The sequence below is a fragment of the Theropithecus gelada genome, chromosome 2 (assembly GCF_003255815.1).
Source record: "Theropithecus gelada isolate Dixy chromosome 2, Tgel_1.0, whole genome shotgun sequence".
In the NCBI taxonomy this organism is placed as follows: Eukaryota; Metazoa; Chordata; class Mammalia; order Primates; family Cercopithecidae; genus Theropithecus; species Theropithecus gelada.
Window position 1 is genome coordinate 27,794,793 of NC_037669.1, and position 25,853 is coordinate 27,820,645.

Here is a 25,853-nt window from a genome sequence, read left to right on the forward strand (position 1 = left end):
CCTTTTGAAAAATAGCTCTATATTAAAGTTTCAAAGTATCTGGGAGCCAGAGAGGAAAATGACAACTTTCCCCTTGAATGTTCTGTACATGAAATTTGGGGAGTTTTGATGATGAATATAAAAACTTAACCAAATTGGGGCCAGATGTGTTTTGGTATTCAGAATCTTTCAGATTTTAGAAAAATTATACAGTAGATACATATTACACTAAGTAACTTCTCCAGTGCATATTCGAATGCATCACTATTCCAATACCAAAAATGTATGAATGGTCACAGTAAGTGAAATAAACTGTTTAAGACTCAAGTTTCAGGTTGGTTCAGGTCAGAATTTGCAGCCAATTGAGTTCACATCAGATCAAATTTGCCAGCAAATGAGTTAAGAAAACAAAAACAAAAGTTTGTTCTCAGAGCTTTTGTGACTTCAGAGTTGTCTATCAGCATTTGTGGACCTGTAATGTTTTGTTCATTATTCAAAACCTTCTATAATTGTTTAGCAGTTCATCATATCATTTCTAATTTCAAGTGGAGAGGTAGAAATTATTTCTGTTTTCCTCATTTCCCTTGGAAAAAAAGAAAAGGCAAACATCTGAACAGAGTTTGGGGATTATTAAATACAGGTTGAGCATTCTTAATCTGAAAATCCAAACTCCAAAATACTGCCAAATCCAAAACTTTTTGTGCACCAACAAGAGGCTCAAAGAAAATGCTCATTGGAGCATTTTGGATTTCTGCTTTTCAGTTTAAGAATTTTCAACCGGTAAGTATATAATGCAAACATTCCAAAATCAAAAAAATATCCAACATTTGAGACACTTTTGTTTTCAAGCATTTCGGATAAGGGATATTCTACCTGTACTACAATTAAGTACATCGTCTCACTTAGACCACACAGAATCCTCTGAGATAGGCTCTAGGATCATTTTCCTTTTACAAAAGCGACAGAGGAATGAGGGGGCAAGTGATTCATTCTGGGTCACAAAGTTAATAAGTAGCAAAACTAAGAATCAGACTTGGGTCTTTCAACTCCGAATCCCTTCCTCCTTCTACCAGGTCTTGTTTTCATAGGAAAAGCTTCTGTTGAAGCTGGGAAATGACAATTCAGAGATATGTTTGACGAGAGTTAAATGACTGTATAACAGTGCCCACAGCCTTCTATTAATTTGATTCATTTCAATTAGTTTGGCAGAAGTGGGCTGATTGTTGTAAAGTTTAAAATGTGTTTTGATTATTTTTAAAATGGATATAAATGAAAACTTTAATTTTGAAGGTGGAATAATAAGGATATTTTTGGATGCTCTCCCATTTTGTTTTAATTGTTTAGATGTGCCTGGCATCAGAAGGGATGAAAATGGAAGAATCAAAGCTAATAAAAGCAAAAGAATCGGATAGTGGAAGAATTAAAGAATTAGAGAAGGGAAAGGAAGAAAAAGAAATTAAAAGGGAGAAAACAGATGAAACCAGGTTACAGAAGGAAGCAGAATTTGAAAAATCAGCTAAGGAAAATGTAAGAGATTCTAAGGAATTGAGAAATTTTGAGGCATTGCAAATAGATGACATAATGGCTATAAAAATGGAAGATCCCAAAGAAATTAGAAAGGAAGAGTTAGAAGAAGATCAAAAATGTAGTCATTTTCCTGATTTTTCTTATTCTGCCAGTAGCAAGATAATAATTAGTGATGTTCCCAGTAGAAAGGATCACATGTGCCATCCTCATGGAATTATGATCATTGAGGATCCTGCAGCATTAAACAAGCCAGAAAAGCTAAAAAAGAAAAAGAAGAAAAGCAAAATGGATCGACATGGAAATGATAAATCCACACCCAAGAAGACTTGCAAAAAGAGGCAGTCTTCTGAGTCTGACATTGAGAGCGTCATATATACCATTGAAGCCGTCGCAAAGGGAGACTGGGGAATAGAGAAACTTGGAGATACCCCTCGCAAGAAGGTCCGCACATCCTCAAGTGGCAAGGGAAGCATTTTGGATGCCAAGCCACCAAAGAAAAAAGTAAAATCAAGAGAGAAGAAAATGTCAAAGGAGAAATCCTCAGATACCACCAAAGAGTCAAGACCTCCAGATTTCATTAGTATTTCTGCTAGCAAGAACATTTCTGGTGAGGCGCCAGAGGGTATAAAAGCAGAACCATTGATGCCCATGGAAGATGCCCTACCACCCAACCTATCAGGACAGGCCAAGCCTGAGGACAGTGACTGTCACAGAAAAATAGAAACTTGCGGTTCCAGGAAATCCGAGAGGTCTTGCAAAGGTGCTCTTTATAAAACCCTGGTGTCTGAGGGCATGCTCACCTCTCTGCGAGCTAATGTTGACAGAGGTAAGTAACTCCTACAAACCTGAAAAGAATTCAAAAACCAAGCAGAATTTCACCTTTAGACCTATTGAAAACAACTGCCATAAAGAACAACATGGTATCAAAATAATTCCTTATATTTGTATATTTCTTTACGGTTTATAGATCATAATTATTTGTTATTTTACATGTTTTCTAGCACCATTAACGGAAATGTATTCATTTTTTAGGTAGTTCTCAGGATGTATTTAAAGTAATTTTAATCTCTTCTTCCACCCGCTGGTATTGGCTGGCTCTTTGTTTTGAAAGATGACTATTAAATATTCAGAGCTTTGGGTTTGGTTTTTAAAACTGATGGAATTTCCTGAATCAAGCACGTATGTTTGTCAGAATCTTCACCTGTAGGCTCCAGAAGCAAATGTCTTATGTAGTTCTCTTCATTAGGTAATCAAAGCTGTAACTGAAGTGGGCCAGGCACAGTAGCTTATACCTGTAGTCCTAGCACTTTGGGAGGCTAAGGCTGGTGGATCTCTTGAACCAAAGAGCTCTTTAAAACATTATAATATCCAGAAAATAGTTAATGTGTTGACCTTTATTCCATTGAGTGTTTTATATAAATCCTCTATTTTAAAATATAGCATCTGGCTGGAGGACTACCTTTTGCCAAGCTATATTCCAACAAAAAGTGTGAATCCTAGGTTTAACAAGCCCCAAATGAAGATACTTGGGCCTATTTCATCCACAGGGATGTCAATTCAGTGAGTTTTAGGGAAATTAGAATGGATAGTGCCCACCAGCAAAGGACTCCCATACCTTGGCTGGTTCTCGAATGGAAAAGCTAGCAGCAGTTAGTCTGTCTCTTTGAGTCATGTGATACCTGTTGAATTATGTGACAATTAATCCCAGAAGCTCTAAGTCACTTTTCTGCATGTTCCATTATTAAAGGTGGTCCAGCATGAATCACTCTGAGAACTCTGAAATAGCTACAGTTAGCATCATGCAAATGATGTGCAAGCAGTCGAGAGGTTGCTTGTGAAACAACTAAGATCATCTCCCCTCACCCACCCATATACCAAACACATCCTTTGTCTTGAATTTTCTTAGGAAAACGAAGCTCAGGAAAAGGAAACTCCTCTGATCATGAAGGGTGTTGGAATGAAGAAAGCTGGACATTTAGTCAGAGTGGGACCAGTGGGAGCAAGAAGTTCAAGAAGACAAAGCCAAAGGAAGACTGTCTCCTTGGGTAAGTGCCTGTGAGCACAATCACCTGTACTACACAAGCCTCAAGTGTGGGTAGGATTTTCAAGGTAACAAATCACTGATTACTCATGCTTGTTCTTTGACTACTCACTCAGCACTGCCTGCAGTCTTAGTAGGCACCCTAGTGAACACAAATCAAGTGCATCACATCATTCCTGTTGTTAACATGGTCATGTGAATGACAATATCATTCACATTTTGAGAACAGTGAAAATATATAGACTTTAGACTTGGACCTGGGTTTGAATCGACATCCCTTCACCAGGATGCATTTTTCCATGTGAAACTTAGAATGGATAGTATTAGCATGTTTACATTTTACCCATTTTACGTACTGTATGTATTTATTGTTTATAAAATATCATGACAGCTGAAAAATGTAAGGTAAATGAAATTATGCTTCTATCTCCAACCTTATTTTGTTCAAGCTGTCTTCTGTTGCTCTAAGCTAAAAATATGAGGTCATATATTCTGCTGTAGAGAACATTCAATACATTAATTGTGTATTGAAATGCAGTATTAAGCAATGGCATGCATCAAGATAAAATCACTAAGAATTATTTTATATTTAGTGTTATGCCAAAGACTGTTAATAACCATCTTAATATAAAGCATTTTGTTAGTTAGGAGATCCAATACTTTATATTGGTGAGGAAAGTATCTGCATATTCAGTTAGACTATTTTGAAAATTCTTGAGATTTGTAGTTGGCTCAATTTGAAAAGAATACTTTGAATAGAAATAAGTACATTGTTAATAAGTACATTGTTAATAAGTACAATGAAATAAGTACATTCACCATATTTTTTTCAAAAGTGTGTTTAAAGCTATGCAAATTGTATGCATTGGGTGTATTGTATTTGGTTTATTCATAATATTTGCATATCTGTTTGTGGAATAATATATTTTTCCTTAGATGTTACAGTGCTTTAAGTCTGACTAAAGACTCTAGGTCATCACAAAGTAGCGAGGTAGAAATTATTTCCCATAGTGCTGGCTCTTTAAGATTATTTTTATTGAAATGATATATTTATAATTTTATGTATTTCATTTCTAATATTTTAAAAAATCCAAAGTACTTAAAATTAGTTTTGCTTATAATTTTATGTATTTAATTTCTAATATTTTTAAAAATCCAAAGTACTTCAAACTAGCTTTGCTTACATTTCACTTAAGTAATGACATGAAAATCCTCATATTTCAGTGTCAAATTATAGTTTAAATGCCGAATATCTTTTTAAAATGACCTGCAAGCATCTAGACCAGTGCTCTCTGTAGTCTAGAATTACTGCCACTGCCTTGTGGGTCTGCACACCGAGAGAGGAGCAGGTGTTATGTAGGCAGTGTGAGGTCCTAGGGGAATAAAGCAAGCATTGAGGCTCCCCAACAGAAGCATTTCTCTGATGCTTCTAGTAGAAACTGCTGAAGCTGTAAGAGAGATTTTCATCAATTTTCTTTGAGGAACAAGATAAGTGAAACAATCTTGAAAATCTGTTCCTGAAAAGAGATTGGTATGTGGATTGTATGTGTTTGTTTTTTAATCATTTCTGAGGAAGGCACATGTGTATAACTGGGAGATGTTTTTTTTATAGCTTTAAATTAACAGTAAACTTCAATGCCTTTTCCTCCTTTCTCCCTCTAAATATTGGTCTGTCAGGATTTGAATATTTGGGTTTGCCTTGTTCAGAACATGCCAGAATAATACTTAAGCAGGGAGAAATGCCATTTCCTGTCAGTCTGCTCTGAGATTTGTAGATGAGCATTTTAAACCTTTTTTTATCTCAGAAAATGTGCTACCTGTTAACTGTAGCCAAGAAAAATTTTCTCAGTATTGACAGATCTAATTTTATAGACATCTCTAAGAAAAACATAAATGATTATTATTGTTCTCTTTTTAAGAAAAGTCTCAAGAGACCTTATGAGTTACATCTCACATTTTCTGTTTTCTTCTGGGTATTCAGAGTATCTGAAAAATTCACAACTTATAGACAGCTTTCTGATAGTATTTGATTAGTATCCAATTGTATCTGATTTTCCATCAGAATAAACATTTTTTAACTGAATGAGAAATGGTGATGTTATTAAGAGAAAAACATCACCTCCACCTGTCACCCTTCATTGCTTTGATAGAACTTAGTACAGTAGTTTCCCCTTAGCCATATTTTTACTTTCTGTGATTTTGGGTCTGAAAATACTAAATAGAAAAATCCAGAAATAAACAATTCGTAAGTTTTAAATTATGCACCACAATGAGTAGCATGATGAAATCTCATGCCATCCCACTTCATTCCACCCAGTGCATAAATCATACCTTTGTCTATCATATGCCGCTGTACAATATGCATGTATAGGAAAAAAAATGTAGCATATGTAAGTTTCAGTACTGTCGGTGGTTTCAGGCATCTACTGGGGGACTTGGAGCATATCCCCCCTCCAGTAAGGGGGTGCTTCCGTAATTCCCATTTCCTGTTGACCATTCAATTGGTCATCTGACCCTCTTATCTCTGCTTCTCAACTCTTGTATATTCCTCCAAAACAGTTGTAGTTAAAAACATTTTTAGGACACCCCTTAGCTAGCAGCCTAACACATTTGCTTCTTATAAGCTGGTACTATTGCTCTCCTCTTCCCAATACACCTTCCATTTTCCATCTACCAGACACAACAGGTCTCCTACAGCCTTTTCCATCTGTCTAGGTTGCATGTTAGTTTAATAAGTCTCACTAAATGGAAGTCAGAAGCCAGCCTAGGATCCAGCAGGCATGTTGCCATTGCTGTGGGGCCCTAGAGACAGTCAGCACCAGCCCAAAGATTGCCCAACTTTGCTGGTGGCATTTCTGAAGTCATTGGTGATTTAAGTTAAAGCATGTTGCCTCTGTGCCGTTGCATTCATTGAAAACTGGCTTTACTTTGCTCATTGAGTGTTTTATCTTCATTCTAGTCAACTCTCCAGAATGTTTTCCTAATATTAATGCTTTTTGTTTTGTATGTTTTAATCAAACAGTAGTCAGTAAATTTTTTAAAAGAAACTAATCTTACAAAACTACCAATATATTACCAATAAGCTTGCCATAAATACATGTATATGAGTCTGTAAAATGAGAAACTATATGAATAGAGTATGCTTTGTAAAGAACTCTATGAAAAACTCCCATGCTAGTGGAGAGAATGCCAAATTCCCCACTTCAGAAATATTCCAATATAAATGATGTTTCTACTTTTCTAAGGTAATAACATAACCTGTCACATGAGTTTACTGAGAAAACTGTGTTGGTAAATCTCAAGCATTTCAGAAAAGGTATTTTTTCCTTGTACAGAATTTACTTACATGCCCTAATTCCCAGAGACCCTGTTTTCAAATAGAATATCTTAAAATCTATTTCATGTCATTTTCTGTGTCATATTTGGTCATGTGCTGATTGATTCCCCTCTCCCCTTTTAATAGCTCCGCAAAGCTGGATGAAGAATTTGAAAAAAAATTCAACAGCCTCCCTCAGTATAGTCCTGTTACATTTGACCGGAAATGTGTACCTGTCCCAAGAAAAAAGAAGAAGACTGGAAATGTGTCCTCAGAACCGACTAAAACCAGCAAAGGTTAGATGTGACCTGTACCTTCCTGCCGTGTGGTCAGAATCTCAACTGACCCTTCAGCTAAGCTTTTAGCTCCCTTTAGACATGTAATTGGATTTGGAATTGAGGCAGTAGGGAGTTAGAATCTCAGGTTGCTTTCCAAGGTTATCTTTGTCCCTTTTTTCTTCCTTATTTTCTGTAGCTCCCTTGGCATCTCCGTCTGTATATTTGCCCGTAATGATGTAGCTAAGCTTTTGCAAAAATGTTATACATGGTCTTCAACCTCCTGCTCTCCAGAATTCTAATTTGGAATGTTAACCTTTTCTTGAACAGAAACTGCTGGTTGAATCCAGTTCTTCTGTTCCCTGTGTCTGCAACAGGTTGAACTCTGGGACTGTAAGTCATTCTTTTCACCTGATAAGCGGATGCTAACTACTCTTTACTGGCATTATAGACCAAAGGAAAATAAAACTACCTGAAATCCTCCAGCAACATGTGTGTATGTGTGTGTGTGTGTGTGTGTAATTGGTTTTGTTAAATTTAAAGAATGCTTTGTTTAGTATATTCATTTTCAAGTAATCAGCTTCTCCGCTGCCTATATCAGGGAAGCTTTTTTAAAATTATCAACATGACTTGGATGGATCTCAGCATTCATCAGTGACAATGCTGTAATCCTAAAGGGGACTGTAAGAGGGTGGGGGCATTTTCAGTGGTCTCATCACCTGAGACCACTGTTGACATTTGTGGGACAGGTACTGGAGTACTAAACATCTTGCCCTTCAAGCACACTGAATGACTGTATTACTCAAAATGGCAACATTGCTTGCATTGAGAAACTTCTCTTCTGATTTTTCTTAAAGTCTAAAGATTGGTAGGGAAAATGTACCTCTATGTTTCCATACAGATGTGAAAGACTTCATTCAGTTGGCTCTCCTATAAGGACATGGAATAGAGAGATGAAGAACTTGGGTGGCTGAGCTATAGTTGCTTTCAAGATCAAACTCAAGCAGGATTTGCTGGAAGAGTTCTTTTAATTATCCTGCAAAAGTTGCTGCCTATTGCCTGCTTCATCAAATTGGATAATTTAATCAAATCAAAATAATTCCATTCTTTTGTATTTTAAATAGACTGATTAATCCATCAGATATAAATATTAACGAAGAGATATAATTTCATGCATTTTAGGGAATATTTAAGGTATATAGATGAGGGAAAATTACGGTTTATTCTCTGGAGAAACCTGAACCTTTCTCCTTCAAAGCCTAAAAACGCTTTGCACACTGGAATTGACACAACCAAACAGGGTCAATTTGAGATCTGTATCTCAAGACAGAACTGAAAGGTTGAAGAAAATTTCCGCTTCATGATTAAAGCCAGGGAGGTATATAAAAGTCATTTTAGAATTAGCTCAGTTTTCCTCTGTGGTTAATAAAAACAAGTCTAGTGAATAAAGAACTAAAAAAGAAATGTTGTTGCATCGTCAAGTTTGCTCATCTGAGAAAATAAAATAGGGTTGTATCAAGATCTTCCAAGGTAGAAATAAAGTAGACTTGTAGACAGGTAGGGAGCTGAGCACCATAATGGATTGCCAAATGAAATGACAGTCTCTGTGCCCTGGAGATATTTAGGAATAGGAAAAGTAGTCCATGAGCCGAAAGATGCCAAGTGTCTTGAGCTCCCATAATTCTTAGATTTAAAGTTGCTGATAAATACCTGACAAGCCAATAAAATGGAACTTAATTGATAGATGGGCACGATGTTATTCCTTCTTCCACTCCCAAAACATTCACGTTAGAGCTCTGAAGTTGGCTGAATTATCTCTCAGGGAATGTAACAATAGATTTATTTTTGTAAAGCTATAAAACCCTGAAGTTAGGATCTATTTTCATGAGACCTTCTCTTGGGTCTTAGTTGTCTGTTACGATTTTTCTCTCCCAGCTGAGATTAACAGTATTTCTTTTGATGTGAAATAGCTTTTTGGAGCTTTGGATTATACTTCATACAATATCATCTTAACTCTTCCATTATACCTCTCAAGCCACAAAGTCACTGGTTTTTACACAGTATATCAGTAATTACATTTGTGGGGAGTCTTCCAAGATGAGATTTTGTTCCACCTTCTGATTTGTGAAGCAAAATGCAATTAAAATAAGCAGAAATTAAATAATACATTATCTATTCAGCAAACTAAAGAAATAGTATTTGTGACTGATTGTAATTTGGCATTAGCAGCACCAATGTATTAGACTACAAGTTATTATTAATGAAATTATCATACCAGCTGTGCTGTAATTGCCTGATCTTTAGGGGATAGAGGAAATTATTTTCTTAGACTCTAGACCCTTTCCACCTCTGCATAATGAATCATTCAGAGCAAACATTGTGTATGAGATCATTAGTAAAAGAGTATATGTCCATCAGAAACCTAATTTTTCCTCTAATAATTTGCCATTTGTCTATATTTTATTTTTTCCTTTGTCATCATTCAATATTCATTATATTTTCCTTCATGACTTATACTAGGTGCCTTTTTAGGTACTTCAGCTTACATAAAATGTATAGAATTTTTCTAAAATGTGATTTCTAGTAGAATTTTGTATGTATGTATTTATGTAGTTGTATATCTCAAAGTCATAGTACCTGCTTGGGTTTATTCCTCTGTTTACCCAGTAGTCTCATATTCGTATCTGCATTTCTAAGGAGTCTCTTTCTATCTTTCCCATGGTTATCCTACTATCTCTGCCCTGCCTCTTATGTCTATGTCATAGGTCTTGTCAAAAACTTTACAATGAAAAGGGATGAAAATAACTTTAAAAGCCACTTGGGCTATGTTATAGTAGAACAGAGCATGATGACAGAAATAGGATTTCCCTTTCCTTCTAAAAATGAATTATCCGGTAAATTCTAATCTAACTAACTCACAATGCAATTTAGCTGAATCAGCCCAAACTTGATGTTTTCTGAGTTATCTCTCTGTTATTTTAAAACATTTTAAAGGAAAGCTTTAAAATATATGTCTAAATTTAATTGTAACTTCCTAAGAGATTTGTTTTACACGTTTACTTGTACTGATAATGTATGAAGCATTGTTTACGAAAGTATTAGAAGTCAGAGTTCTCTGTAGAATAGTAATTTTTCAGTGAAAGTAGGATCATGGAGAAAAAGAATTGTGTTGAAATTATGCCTCATCTTGACTTACTAGACTCACTTCTTCACTGTATTCCTTCTATCTTTACATAGTTCCTTGGCCTATTATCAAGCGTACTATTGATCCTTCTTATGTTTTTTTCAATCCACACTTACATTTTAAGACTAAAATTTAAAAATGTTAAGGCATTGAGTATTTTAAAAAATCACAGTGGGAATAAAAGAAGCAGGTTTACAAGATTGAAAAGATAGAATCCCCTGTTTGGGGTGGAGCCAAGCCAACCGTAATTTCAGTTTTAGAGAACTGAGGTGTGATGATAGATCTCCTGTTAGGAAATTTTAGCTTCTAGGTTGGGTAGAGATCTGTATCTTTCTCCATAACTGTTTGGAAGTCTCTGCTGCCACCAAATTTCTTCAGGAATATGGTGGCAGCACCTTTGCAGGTATAAAAGGTATATCTGATACAATTTTGAGTTCCTTAACAATGTATGCATGTCCAGCCCAATGAAATGGCTCCTCCCTTTCAATGAATCTTAACTTGATTGTGACTGATTGACTCAGAGAACTTACTCAAGTCAGTAAAGACACATGCCCTGCAGGTGGGAGCACATTGCTATAAATTATTGCATAGGAATATATTTTTTCATTGGTTACTCATTACTTACAAGTCCAATACAGAAATGGCAGCCATTTGTATATAAAGAGCAAGGGTTTGTTTTAGAACAAAACCCTTGCTCTTTATATATATACCTGTATATAGTTCAAAAACATGAAACTATAGAACCTGGGCAAAAGCCACCACCACCAGAGTTAAGCCTGACATTTGTTTCTAACAACAGATGTAAAGGGCAGGTTCACTTAATTCACCTTACTCACTGACCTTGAAAAAAGTATCGTGCTAGGCTCATGCTGAAGTGGCTTCTGTGTCACTGCAACTTCTCACCCCAAAACATTCATTTTTCAGCAAACCTTGAACATTAATGTTCTGGAAAGGTTATCATCATGTCCTTCTGGCACCCCTCTTAACTTCTCGGCTTGTCGTTTGGCCCTTTTGTTTTCTGCCCAGCTGTGAAGTTGAGGTGCAAAGGAGATTGATACCTTCAGAATACAGGTCATCTGCCCAAAAACTTAAGTGGAGACCTAAGCCAGTTTGCATACCAGCAGTGAGTGATTTTTTTTTTCATAAGGAAGCTGAAGCTGATGCAGATATTCCCTCAAGAAATTTGGTAGGGAAAGAGATGGGACGGAAGCTTGAGGTATCATAGTAGAGTGAAGAACAGTTGTGAATATGTGTTTTCTGAATGATTCCTTCTAAATCCCTTCTGCATTTTACTTTCTACCATTCTTCCTCCTCCGTGGATACTTCTACATTAATGTAATAATTGACTAAGGAAAAAATATAATAGCAAATGTCCTTATATTTGGTATTTATTACAGATTTTGACTTTATTTTCTTTAGACAAAATACCCAACATATACACTATGCTGATTGGCAGAAATCAAATTTTTCACTTCTTGACTTTAAAATGGCTGCTTTTCAGTGACTACAATTAGATCTTATCTATTTCTTTTCAAGTTTGTCACTTTGTTTTTTTATCTGAAGTTGTCATTTACTTAGAGTAGTTTTATGTGTATAATTTGGGGGTTGGCCAGAAGAAAGGAATTTTAAAAATTTAAGTTTACAGAAGCTCTTCTACGTACAAAACTACTATGATTGTTCTTTTTTCATGTTAAAATTGACAAGCTCTATCTGTAGCTTAGTCTTTAAATTACTTTTTAGATTTCTCTGAGTATGATTGGGTCCAAAAATATATATTTCTTTTCTTCTTTCCTAACGCACTGCATACGTCAAATCATTTTGCTTCTGTGAACTACTTCCTTATATCATTCTTCCTATGAGCCAATACCCTTTTATTAAGTTATTTTCCTGCAGGCAAATCACTAGGATCTTTATAATCCCGAGTAGTAATTTTTCTCCTTTCTCCTACTTTTGTTTTCCATGACTGCCTATGTATCATTCAGGTCTACTAGCCTACAGTTTCCTGGGTTGTATAAAATACATGAGGCAGTGATTGCAAACAGATTTTAGAGACATCTGTAATATTAGTGTAGTATGTACATGTGATATATTTTCTTTGTAGTTGTTCAATTTATTTTCTTTTCTCTTGTTGCTCACTTTTTCCCAAAGAAGCAAACAAGGAGGCATTTCTAGTTTCGTTTCAAACCACCAGTAGCCAATTTAGAAGCATTCGCTATTGGTTATTTAGAAGGATTGCTTAGTGTAGTCATCAAAAAACACTTGCACAGATTTATGGTATCAGTAATAACAGCAACAGCTGTAATTTCTTGAGCTCTTACTTTGTGATAAGCAGTGCATTAAGAGCTTTATTTATTCATTAAATAAATATTTATTGAGAACCTGTCATGTGCTAAGCACCACTGTAGGCATTTAGATTATATCTGTGAATGAAAACAACCCTACTGCCATCAAGATTACATTATAATGGGGGAACCAGACGATAAATAAGCCTAAACAATAAGCAAAATATATAATTTGTTTGAAGGTGAGACGTACAGTGGAAAAAGAATTGGTTGATAGAGCAACTAGGCAAAAGATCAACAAGAAAAGGCTTGAACCAACACTACAAACCAACTAGAAGTAACAAACATATAGAACTTTCCACTCAGTAATGGCAGAATGTATATTCTTCACAAGTGTACATGGAACAATCTCCACAGTAGACCATATGCTAATCCATAAAACAAACCAATAAATATAAAAGGATTGAAATAATACAGAGGGTGTTCTCTGACAATAGTACAATGAAATTTAAAAATCAGTAGTAGAAAAAAATTGGAGAAACTCACAAATATATAGAAATTAAATGCACTCCTAGATAACTGTCACATCAAAAAAGAAATCAAAGAGAAATCAGAAAGTACTTTGAAATTAATAAAAATGAAGACATTGTGTAAGAGAATATGAGATGCATCTAAAGCAAAACTTAGAAGGAAAATTATAGCTCTAAATGCCTGTATTAAGAAAGTAATATCAAATAAGTAGCCTAGCCTTCTACTGTAAGACACTCAAAAAAGAAGAGCAAACCAAACTCAAAGGAAGGAGAAGAAAGGAAATAACAAAGATTAGAGAAGTTGTTGATGAAATGAAATTAATTAAATAATATTAAAATAGAGAAAAAAATCAATGAAACCAAAAAGTAGTCCTTTGAAAATAACAAAATTGAGAAATTTTAGCTAGATTTACCAAGAAAAAAAAAGAAGATTCAAATTATTAGAATCAGAGATGAAATAGAAGATATTACTACTGACTACAGAAATGAAAAGGATTATAAAACAATACTATGAACAACTAAAGCCAATAGATGGGATAACATGTATGAAATGAACAATTACAGAAAGACACAAACTACTGAAACTGGCTTAAGAAATGGATAATCCTGAGATGTATAACTAGTAAAGACATTGTACTAGTAATTTTTAAAGTACCTGGAAAAAAAAAAAAAAAAAGCCCAGGCCTAGATGGCATCACCACTGTATTCTACCAAACATTTAAAGAAGAATTTACACCAATTTTTCACGAATGAATCCAGAAATTACAAGAAAAGTAAACACTTCCCAATTCATTCTGTGAGGCCTGTATTACCTTAATGTCAAAGACATTCAAGACATTCTCAAGATAAAGACATCACAAGAAATGAAAACTGCAGATCAATATCTCTTACAAATATGAACACAGAAATCCACAACAAAACACTAGCAAACCAAATTCAGCAACATATAAGAATTATACATCATGACTAAATGGGATTTTTCCTCAGGACTACAAGTTTGCTTTAATATTCAAAAGCCAATTAGTGTAACATACCCTACTAATAGAATATAAAACAAAAACCATTTGATCATCTCAATAGATCTAGGAAAAGCATTTGATAAAAGTCAGTGCCTTTTTATGATTTAAAAAAATCAAACTAGGATTAAAAGGGAACTTCCTCAACCTGATAAAAGGTATCTACAAAAAATGCACAGCTAACCTGATACTTAATGGTAAAATATTGGGTACTTTCCCACTAGGCAAAGGAACAGTACAAGAACGTCCACTCTCACCACTTCTATTCAACATTGTACTAGAGGTTCTAGCCAGGGCAATTAGGTAAGAAATAGAAACAAAAGGTATCTAGATTAGAAAGGAAGAGGTAAAATTATCTTTATTCTCAGATAACATGACTTTCTATATAGACAATCCTAAGGAATCCACCCAAAACACTATTACAGCTAATAAATGAGTTTAGTAGAGCTGCAGATTATAAGATCATTAGATAAAACTTAATTGTATTTTGATACACTTGAACAATGAACAATCTAAAAATGAGATTAGGAACACAATTCCATTTACAGTAGCATCAAAAAGAATAAAGTACTTAGAAATAAATTTAACAGACAAAAGTACAGTATAATGAAACCTACGAAACATTGTTGAAACAAATATGATAGAAATTAATGGAAAAACATCCCATGTTCATGGATTGGAGGACTTCTTATTGTTAAGATGGAAACACTCTCCCAAATTCATATACAGATTCAACCCAACCCCTCTTAGAATCCCAGCTGACTTCTTTGTAGAAATTGACAAATGAGCCTAAAATTAACGTGGAATTGCAAGATATTCAGAAGAACCAAAACAACCTTAAAAGAGAAAAAAGTAGTGGTTGATTTCAAAACTAATTACAAAACAATGATAGTCAAGAGAGTGTTGTACTGGAATAAAGATAGACATATATAAATCAGTGGGATGGAATTGGTAGACAACCTGTCATAAACCCATACATTTTTGGTCAACTAATTTTCAACAAGGGTGCCAAGAATACCCAATGAGAACAATCAGTAGAGTCTTTCCAAAAATGATGCTGGATCAACTGGGTATCTATATTCAAATAAAGTTGGACACTTACCTCATATGATATACAAAATTTAACTTAAAATAGATCAAAGACTTAAATGTTAAAGCTAAAACAATAAAACTTTCAAAGCAAATGGGCAAATCTTTATAACCTCAGATTTGGCAGTGAATCCTTAAATATGATACCAAAAGCCCAAGCAACAAAAGACAAAATAGATAAATTGGACTGTATCAAAATTTAAATCTTCTGTGCTTCAAAGAACGCTGCCAAGAAAGTGAAAAGACATCCCACAGAATGGGAGAAAATATTTGCAAATCACATATCTGATAAGAAACTTTTATCTAAACTATATAAGGAATGTTTACAACTCGGCAGTAAAAAAGACAGCTCATAAAAACAGGCAAGTGATCTGAATAGATAATTCTCCGAAGAAGATATACAGCAAGTATATGGCCGATAAGTACATGAAAATACAGTTAACATCATCAGTCATCAGGGAAATGCATATCAAAACCACAATGGGAAAGATACCATTTCACATCCTTAGGATGGCCATAATAAAAACACAGATAATAACAAATGTTGACAAAGATGTAGAGAAATTGAAATCCTTATACACTGCTAGTGGGAATGCGAAATTGTGCAGCTGCTTTCTTAGACAGTCTAGTAGGTCCTCAAAAGGCTAAACAAAGAGTTACCACATGACCCAGCAAGTCCATGTCTAAGTATATGCCCTATAGAAATGAACACCTGTGTCCCACACAAAAGCTTATACTTGAATGTTTTTAACAGTGTTATTTATAATAGTCAACAGGTGAAAATAATCCCAATATCCACCAACTGTTTTTGTTGTTGTTGTTGTTTTTCTGAGACAGAGTCTCGCTGTCACCAGGCTGGAGTGCAGTGGTATGATCTCGGATCACTGCAGGCTCTGCCTCCTGGATTCAAGTGATTCTCCTGCCACAGCCTCCTGAGTAGCTGGGACTACAGATGCATGCCACCACACGCAGCTAATTTTTGTATTTTTAGTAGAGACGGGGCTTCACCATGTTGGCCAGGATGGTCTTGATCTCTTGACCTCATGATCTACCTGCTTTGGCCTCCCAAAGTGCTGGGATTATAGGCGTGAGCCACTGTGCCTGGCCCACCAACTGTTGAATGAATAAACAGTCCATTAAATGGAATATTATTCAGCCCTGATACGTGCTATAGCATGGAAGAGCCTTGAACACATTATGCTAAGTCAAAAATCACATTATATGATTCTATTTATATGAAATTTCCAGAATAGGCAAATCTATAGAGACAGAAAGGAGATTAGAGATTGCTTAGGGAGAGGGGGAATACAGGTATGGGAGGAGTAATATTAAAAAGGTTTGAAATTTATTTTTGAGGTGATGAAATGTTCAGAAATTGGTGCCAGTTGCAAATGTCTGAATATAAACACAAGTTGCATACTTTAAATGGATGAATTGTATGGTATGTTAATTCTATTTCAACAAAGCTGTTTTTAAAGATCAGTTAAAAGAATAGGTTTGTGAGGGAATGGGAGATAAGCGATGGGCATAGGATTGGCTTGCAGTTTTATATAGAGTGGTCTGAAGGTAGTTAAGTAAAGCCTTGAAGGAGGTGAGGAAGTTAGCCGTGCGGACATCTTGGAGAAGAACATTTTCTAGGCAGGGTAATGGCTGGTTCAGAGATCCTAAAGTCAGGAACACTGAGACTACATGTGCAGGCGACTGCCAGGAGGCCCATGCAGCTAGAGAGACTCAAAAGGAGAGGAGTGGCAGGATGTGAGGTTATGGAGGTAATGGAGCTCTGGATCTCTAAAGTCCTTGTAAGATAGTGTAAGATTGCTGACTTTTCATATACACTCAATGTAAGAGGTCTGGCTGGGGTGATGCATTTTTGAGTCTTCAACCTATAGCTGGTATTTATTTTATTTATTTTACTTTATTTTATTTTAAAGCCCTGAGATTAGAGGTAATCACCAGATGAGTGAGAATAGAGAAGAGGACAAGGACCAAGCCCAGAACTTTCCAAAATTAAGAGGTCAGGGAAAAGAATAAGCAAAGGAGACAGGGAAAGATCAGTGATGGAGAAGAGAAAAGAAGAGAAGGTGGTATCCTAGAAGCCCAATGAAGGAGGCATTCAAGGCAGAGAGTGTGGCTGTAGTGGTCAGGAGCTACAGGAACAGCCGGTGCAGTAAGGACCCACAATTGGCCTTCACAGCATAGGGGTGGGTACTGGATGACCTCTTGAAGAGCAGTTGTTCCATGAGTGGCAAGGCAGAAACCTAGTTGTAGTGAGTTTAAGACAGAATGAGGTTGGTCACAATGGCTCGCACCTGTAATACCAGCATTTTGGGAGGCCAAGGTGGGTGGATTGCTTGAGCCCAGCCTGGACAACATGGCAAAACCCCGACTTTACAAAAGAAAAAAAAAATACAAAAAATTAGCCAAGCCTGGTGATCCCCACCTGTAGTCCTAGTTACTCGGGAGGCTGAGGTGAGAGGATTGCTTGAGCCCAGGAGGTGGAGATTGCAGTGAGCCAAGATCATGCCACTGTACTCCAGCCTGGTAACAGAATGAGACCCTGTCTCAAAGAAAGAGAGAGAGACAGAGAAAGAAAAAGAAAGAAAGAAAGGAAACAGAGAAACTGGAGACAGCATGGGCAACCCTTCTGTGGAATTTTTGCTACAGGAGGAATGAAGAACTAAGGCAGTAAGTGATGTGAGGGAAGTTTGGTTACAAGCCACCTTTTTCTTTTCTACGTTAAAAGAAATTATGTTTGTATACTGATGGAATGGCCCATTAGAGAGGGAGAAATGATGGTGTTGAGCTGGACAAGGATGGTGGGGCTATGCCACGGGTGGAGGAACTGACCAGATAGGAGTGTAAGATGCTTCACCTATGGCCAGAAGGCAGAGCATGTAGTTGCAGCCGTTGGTAGGTGGAGAGATGCCACAGGGGCTTTGGGGAGGTCAGCGCTGTTGCTGGTATTTCTGATTGTTCACTGAAGAAAATCTCAATTCTGTTTCTTTATCTGAAAAAACTAAGAATCTGAAACATCTCCCCCTTCCACCCAGAATAAAGTTTTTTGGCAAATATTTTCAATTTTTAAGTCACTTTTTTCTTCCTAGGTTATCCTCAGAAAAGGCCAGAAAGCTGTCTAATGCTGTCAGGTCAACTGCTGTCCTGAAAGTGCTATCCTTGTAGTGAAAAGCAGTTTCGTTGGAGACATAAAACACATATGCCATCCTTTCCTTCATGGTATTTAGGAGTCTAAAGTAAAATCTTTTCTGTATTACATACTCTAGCCATTTTGCTGTTATTGGTTGTAGTTTGTTTCTACTCACTGTATCTGCAGTTTCTGCTTAGGGAGTCCCAGCCCTAATGGAGGCTTTGCCCAATACATTTCTAAGGAAAATCTCACTGGGTTTAAATAAGCCCAAAGAAGGGGGTTGAGCACCATTTAACTAAGTGAAAGATGCAAGATGACATTTCTTGAGACTCAATTTGCTTATTCTATAGGAGGGAGGAGGGTGGAATTGTTGAGAAATACACAATTTTTTTATGAAACATTGTGAATTTAAAATATATTTATATTAATATTGTCTGTAGGTCCTTTCCAGTCTCAGAAAAAGAACTTATTCCACAAAATTGTCAGCAAATATAAGCACAAAAAGGAGAAGCCCAATGTTCCGGAAAAAGGTATTGGTGCCCTCCATCCTCCATGAAGGGTTCTTGGTCACCTCCATTGTGATTCATCTTTGAGTAATGCTTCCATGCACTGCGTTTGCCTTGTCCTCCCCTGTGCTTGCTTCAGTGCCATCAGCTCTTGATGCGGGTGTTTTCATTCTTTCTGGACTCTGCAGCTAATTGCAAATCTCCCTTCACTTGGATTCCTATTCAAATCCATATTTGTCTCTATTTTCAGAGCCCCATATGAATCCTAAAATTGCTTCTTCTCATCTGTATTTGGTGCGTTTTGCAATTCAGTCTTCTTGACCACTTATCCATTTATTTTCTTTGACTATTCTTGGTTTTCACATGTTTGGCAGCCCTTCATACCATGACCACATTTTCCTACTTCATGAAATCTTAAGAGTTTCTTATTCATGTAAAAGTGCCACTGTTTCTGTACTTCCTCTGACACTTGAGGATTCTTGTGGACCCTTTTCTCCACTCTTAAGTTGTAACCTGACTCTTTTTCCCCCACTTCTCATTTGCCAGGCTCTTCTTCCAACCTCCTTCAGTCACATGCCTGTTATTTGAAAGGGCAGTAGAGACTGATTGCACTCTGTCCCCTCTTTACTCGGAACGTCTGTCTCATTGGTATGATCTTGATGAGCCTTTAAACCTATTCAGGGCTCATCTTAAGATCTCTTTCTTCCCACAGTGCAGGACTCCTTTTCTTATTTCACATAAAAGATAAATCTTCCCATCTGGCTCAGTGCAGCCAAGTATTCTGTAGGTCAGGTTTTCTTTAGCATCTCCCTGCATGTTAGTGTCGTGAGTGCCATAAACCAACTCATCCGGTGCCCATTTGCAACCTACTTGCATGGCCAGATGTGAAGCATTCCGTGTTTCTTGAATGAGGCTTTAAACGCAGCTGTCTCCTGTGTGTAGACATGTGTGCCTGTATGTTCCTGTGTGTAACCTTTTACTTAATTTGGGCTTTCTTTTCACTTCCACTTCAGCTTCGTAGTTTTGTTTTGTGTATTGATATTATTTTTTCTTCTGCTTCCAGGAAAGAAACACTATTCATTAGGTGAAAACATCAGCTTTTTTCGTTCTCTTTTACTGATCTTCAGATTACTTTGATTAAAGTTACAGAAATAATCCAACACTATACTTCGTAAAAGACAAAAACTTTATTTTTAATCCATTTTCTGTACAGCCTCATTATTTTAGTTGGCAAATACAATTTTAAGAATTAAGTAATTGAAATAAAATTCAGCTTCATTTGTGTGATGTTTCAAAAGTTAGTTTGTATATCATCTTGTTTTTGTAGTGTGGCTATCTGCTAATAGTAGAGTTTCACTTTTCTCTCCTTTTCTGTCATTGTTTTTAGGAAGTGGGGATAAATGGTCAAACAAGCAACTCTTCTTGGATGCCATTCACCCTACAGAAGGTAAGACAAACAATGTTATTTAATTTCAGACAGTCGGAGCTGGAAATGACATAAGTTGTATAGGTTTTGAAAAGGTATAATTTATATAGGTTCAACCAACAACATTAGACTTATGTGTTCATAATTAGGTTATTTTTAATTTTCACATCAAAAGTGCTGTCTGGGGGACTCCTGCCAAGGGTCAGACAATGTGTCATGTGGTGTTTAATCTGTTAAAGGGCAATTTGTAACCTTTGAATCGCATTAATCAGAGATTAGAGTTTTTCATAGCTAAATATATTCAGCATTGCAGTTCATGTTGCAGGCAGATGCCTATGCCCAGTGGAAGTTGGAATAACAACCTGGTTGGCTGGGCACGGGCAGGCCTGCAGGAGTAACTTCTGACCTGGATGTTTTCCTAGCCCATTAAAAATGAAACGACCCAGCAAGGCACAGTGGCTCACGCCTGTAATCCTAGTACCTCGAGAGGCCGAGGCGAGCAGATCATGAGGTCAGGAGTTCGAGACTAGCCTAACCAACATGGTGAAACCCCGTCTCTACTAAAAATACAAAAATTAGTTGGCTGTGGTGGCGCGTGCCTATAGTCCCAGCTACTCAGGAGGCTGAGGCAGGAGAATCGCTTGAACCCAGGAGGCGGAAGTTTCAGTGAGCCAAGATCGTACCACTGTACTGCAGCCTGGGCAACAACAACAACAACAAAAGAACAGAACACCCCGAGGCTTATGGGTAGCCCAAGAAAAATCCAATATTAACTAGTCATGTTATAGGTCCTAGGTACAGATTTGATTTTGAAATTTCTCATGGCCATATTTATTTGTGACTTTATATAATTACTGTTAAACATTGAGCCCTTAGGTAAAGCCTAATTTCTTCAGTGGTTAAGAGGCCACCTCTCCCTTCTTCCTATTGATTCTTTGCTTTTCATTGCAGATATTTTAAAAGAGCTGACGTTTTTGTAGTGCTTAATTAGGAGTCACTTCATTTGAAAACTAGAAGGGATTTTAGAGATCATTTGTTTCGACTGCTTTGATTCACTTATATCCAGAAATGGGAACTTCATGACCTAGTCCACATCTTTTGACTCTCAAATATGCTATCATTCCTTTACTGAAAATGAGAAAAAAATAAAATGCACAATTGACTTAAGTCACTTATCAGAAATATTCATGTTTTTAAGAGAGCTAGCAAAACTGGTCAAGTTTGAGTTCATGTTAAACATAAGTATTTTTGGTTTATTAGGCATCGTTTACATGAGCCACATCAGCTTCCGTGTCATTTTACTTTTCCAGAAAACGCCAGCACTACATCTGTTATCTCACTTGCTAATTCACATTCACAACCTCTATGGAATATTCTGCTTCAGTGCTGGCAAAACAAAATATGAATTGTGCTGTTCACAGCATTAAATCCTAACATCCTTAAATTGATACATTAGCTCTTGTATATTTTAAAAATATATTCCATATAGTTTTTATAAATGTAAGGCGCTGATGAACTAGCAAAGAGTTTGAAGGACGTTTAGGACCACTTTACTCTTTACTTAAAATGATACTGTTCTAAGTACTTTGTTCTGTTGTTTAAATACTGAAAACCCTACAGAGGTACCAGAGCAAGTGCAGTGTGGTAGAAAGAGCACTTACCTGGGCATTAGGAAATCTGGGTTCTAGTCTCAGACCTGCTACTGATCAGCATTTTTCAGTAGGACATATTGTTTAACCTCACTAGGATTACTCTCCGCATTGGTATTAAGTACATATATAATTTGTGTGTTTAGAGATTGGGTGAATGATGAGATGTAGTAGTACACAGACTGTAAATTCTATTTCCCCTCTAACACTTGATAATGATTTTATTGCTCTGGTATCTTGAGTAAGTATTGTGATACTAGAAGTACTATATTCTGTAGCCCTAATTTTCTGCTTTTGGGGGCATAAAAGTAAATCACTTTTGAGTCTTATCGGCAGTCCCAGGCTTTAGTAGAAATACAGTTATTATTGGTGATATTTAATTATATTTATTATTAATGTATATGAAACAACTTTTGGAGCATATGCACTGAAAAATGCATGTCCATTATTTAGTGTAGAGTACAAACTCATTTTATTTGGCCAGGAAAAACAGGAATCAATTTGAGCATCAGAAATTACTAGTAATTTAAAGTAACCATTTTTGTTTTTTTATTTTCTTACTATCTCCAACATTTACTTGTTTGTGTAGTGACTATGTGCTTTGTGACTTTTCTAGGCCTTTACTCCTTTCTCTCATCTATGACTATATCATTGCTTATTGAAACTTCACCTTGGAGAGGGTATAAATACGTGATGGAAAACATAACAATAGTATAGAATAATTTTAACATGTGTAAGGTTAAAATCCTGCTCAAATGTTAGGCAGGAATTGTTTGTAGCTGATGTCTTTAATAGAAATATTGAGTCAACTGACGCCATGTAACTGTTTAGCTATTCTGACTTCTGCTAAAGTAGATGACTTCAAGTTCACTATGTTTTCTTTATATCACCCTGTGTACAGGCACCTTGCAATCTTTTTTATTTCAAAATATCAGAAATATTTAGATGCTTAGTCATATGTTTAAATGCTAAGTTTATAATGTGTCTTAAGCTCTGGGCTTTTACAATTCAAAATTGTTAAACCACTTTCTGAAATTTCGGTATATATGTATAAAAAAAAATTGTCCACAGCCTGGAATTAAAGGTGGGGTTTTCAAATAAACCAAGAACACCTACCTGCTACCTCTGCCACTGTGTTTATCTTTCCACCTAGTTATGGTGTCGTGTGTTCATGTTTTAAGCTGGAAGTTTCTAATTGCAGTAATAATGATGATGATAACTAACACTTACTCCCACTTTATAGTTTAAGGAGGCTTTCATATATATATATTTTAATTTCATCTTAACAGCATTCCCAGTGAGTTAAGGAGGGTTTATCAGCCGCGAATTCATGGTAAGGAATTATGACCCGAGCAACACAAGCAGACAGGGAAGAACCCATGTCTCCATTTAAGTACATAGGCTAGTACATTTTCCGTTCTTCATATATGTAGACTTTTAACCCTCATTTGGGTCAGGTATTGAAAATATAAATGGTATTTCACAAGGGCAAAAAAAACCTAGGACTAAGAATCTCTGTTAAAATTTGCTTCTTTGCAATGTATAAATCTCATTACAGGCAAGAAAATTCTGGTTTATAGTTAAATTTTCACACACGATCCACAGTGCCCAGTGTAACTCGATCTCTTTTCTTAAGTTTGAAATAGTTGCTATATAACTTCAGCAAAGTCTCCCAGGATGTTGGATAAGGCTCATTCGTTTCTTTTTCCTGTGTTCTATTCAGCATCTGACTACCGTTTCAGCTCATGGGAGACCTACCAAAGGCAATTAGATTCCAGATCTGGCTATAATAATTTCAGTGCAAGTTTGAAACCCCAGTTGGAATGTGAATTCATGACTCTGGAGCACTCTAGTGGCCTCGTGGGGTACAATACAAGAGCAATGCTGCTTTCCCAGAAAACCTACTCCACATTTTGGGATCAGAGTTTGGAAAACAAGATGATCTCTTATTGCTACATTCCTGATGTGGCTCCAGGAGTGAGCTTGCATTATCACTCTCAGATGATACGTACCAAGTGTGTTATGGTTATTGTTTTGGGTATAAAAACTAGCCCTGTGGACTTGTTCTAAAGTGCTCGGGTAGTTTTGTGTGCTCAATTAAAAGCCGGAAAAGAAATGACTAATTTGTTTTGGAGCCACAAAGCCTTTCTTTTCTTACATTTCCATTAGGTTGGGGGTTGTCGGGGGAAACTGGCTTGCTATCTTTGTACTCAGCTTTTGTGCTTGTTTCCCTCTCGGAACTGTTTTCATCTCATGTCCCTCACCACCAAGCTTTGGTTTGCTTTGCCAGTGTCGTTGGACTCAGATCTACTGTTTCGTTCCAGAAAACTGCTTCTTGGACACAGTCCCATCTGCCTTCCCTAATTCTTCTGTCTTAGGGGAAGGGTCTCCCTGAGGACTGATCCTGAAGGCTGTCGTCAGTCTAAACCACCAAACAAGACAGTATGTGCTGGGATTAACCCTTGGGAACTTATGAGAACTTCTGACATAGTCTCTCTTTTTTTTTTTTTCGCCTCTTCCACTTGGTCTGCAGTCTGATTCACTCCTTTACTTTCCTCCAATATACTGACCCTTGGGACTTGAGTATTGCTGGCCTGCTTTGGGCCCCCAGACTCTTTGCCTGCTGGTTTCCGAGCTTTCCCTAGTCGCAGTCTGGTTTTAGGCAGAAAATGTACCTCCATTTGCAATCAACCCTTTTGCAGCTGTGCCTTACGCTTCTTACTGTGTTTTTACCAATTCATCTGGAACAAACTAGAAAAGGAACAACCATTAAGTAGAAATGAAACCATTTGAAGGCTCACCAAACAAACAAGAACAGTGCTAGTCACGGGAGTACCGTTTCCCAGCCTGTGACTCTGGAGCTGACTGGTGGCTTCTTGTTGTTGCCTCTGGCCAGATCTCTGATTGTAACCTATGTAGCAAAATTATTTTAGGGCTAGATGGCTCCTTTAAAGCTAATATAGTCCAACCTCCATCTCTGAATGAAGAAACAGAGGCTCATGGTCGGTAGGACTGCAGTTAGTAAATTTAAAAGTCAGGAGTAGAATTCTGGTCTCTCTGTGACTGTTACTTCCATTACCCCATGGTCTCTGTGTGAAAAGCAAGTCATCTTTCCCAGCCGACTTGGCCTTTTTCTGGTATCCATGCCTTTTCGTTTACCTCCTTGGTTCTTTCCGCAGTCAGTTCTGATGTAAGATATGATGCACCTTTCCATCTTTGGAACCCCACTATATACCCTTATTTCTACATGTTCTGTACTTTCCTGGGAAGGGGAAGTAGAAAAGGGAAGAGGTTAATGTTCTTTCTGGAATGTCCATCCACAATGTAGTGATTCTATTGGAGAGGTGAACAAGACTCCTTCTGTAATCAGAAGGGACAGCTGATGGATCTGGATAAGAAATTAGAAATCTTGAAGCTTCTGAATGTGCAATAGATGTTATTTAATGCTCATTGTAAATTCAGATTTTGGGCTTCTTTATACTTAAAGGAGGCTTTGAATTTTAAGGCTAAAATAGAATCGTGCAACTTCTTTGGAGTGTTTCTAAGCAAATTATTTTTTATTTTGCTGGAAACTTTTATTGAAGTTTAAACTAAAAAAAAAAAAATCTTAAAATATGTACCACCACTGGCCTATGTTAAGCTAAATATCAAAGTATAAATATTCTAAGACTAAGTATCATAACTGAATAAATTAATCCACCATCGAGGTAGATCTGTTTGACCTAGGAATAGATCTGCAATCTAAAAGGAGTATTTTTTCTGACTTTTGATTACTTACTTGAAAAGGTGTTTGGGAGCATTGCCAAGTAGTTTTTTAAAACAACTGTTATCTTAAGCCTGTCTCCACACAGCCATCTGTTATGCAATATTGAGGTAAGGCCAAACCAC

The 25,853-nt window shown here is 36.6% G+C and overlaps 1 protein-coding gene across 4 annotated transcripts in view; it reads left to right on the forward strand.

The window, feature by feature from the left end:
* The window catches only part of BBX (BBX, HMG-box containing), a 273,186-nt gene that overhangs the window by 233,811 nt on the left and 13,522 nt on the right, over positions 1 to 25,853 (forward strand). For 2 of the 4 annotated variants that reach the window (XM_025375460.1, XM_025375459.1), the window contains 5 exons: positions 1,324 to 2,332; positions 3,413 to 3,551; positions 7,011 to 7,159; positions 18,825 to 18,914; positions 20,278 to 20,337. In XM_025375460.1, coding sequence (XP_025231245.1) covers positions 1,324 to 2,332; positions 3,413 to 3,551; positions 7,011 to 7,159; positions 18,825 to 18,914; positions 20,278 to 20,337 — 1,447 coding nt within the window. The remainder of the gene's footprint in view (positions 1 to 1,323; positions 2,333 to 3,412; positions 3,552 to 7,010; positions 7,160 to 18,824; positions 18,915 to 20,277; positions 20,338 to 25,853) is intronic. The other 2 variants (XM_025375461.1, XM_025375462.1) reach the window with 2 other exon arrangements.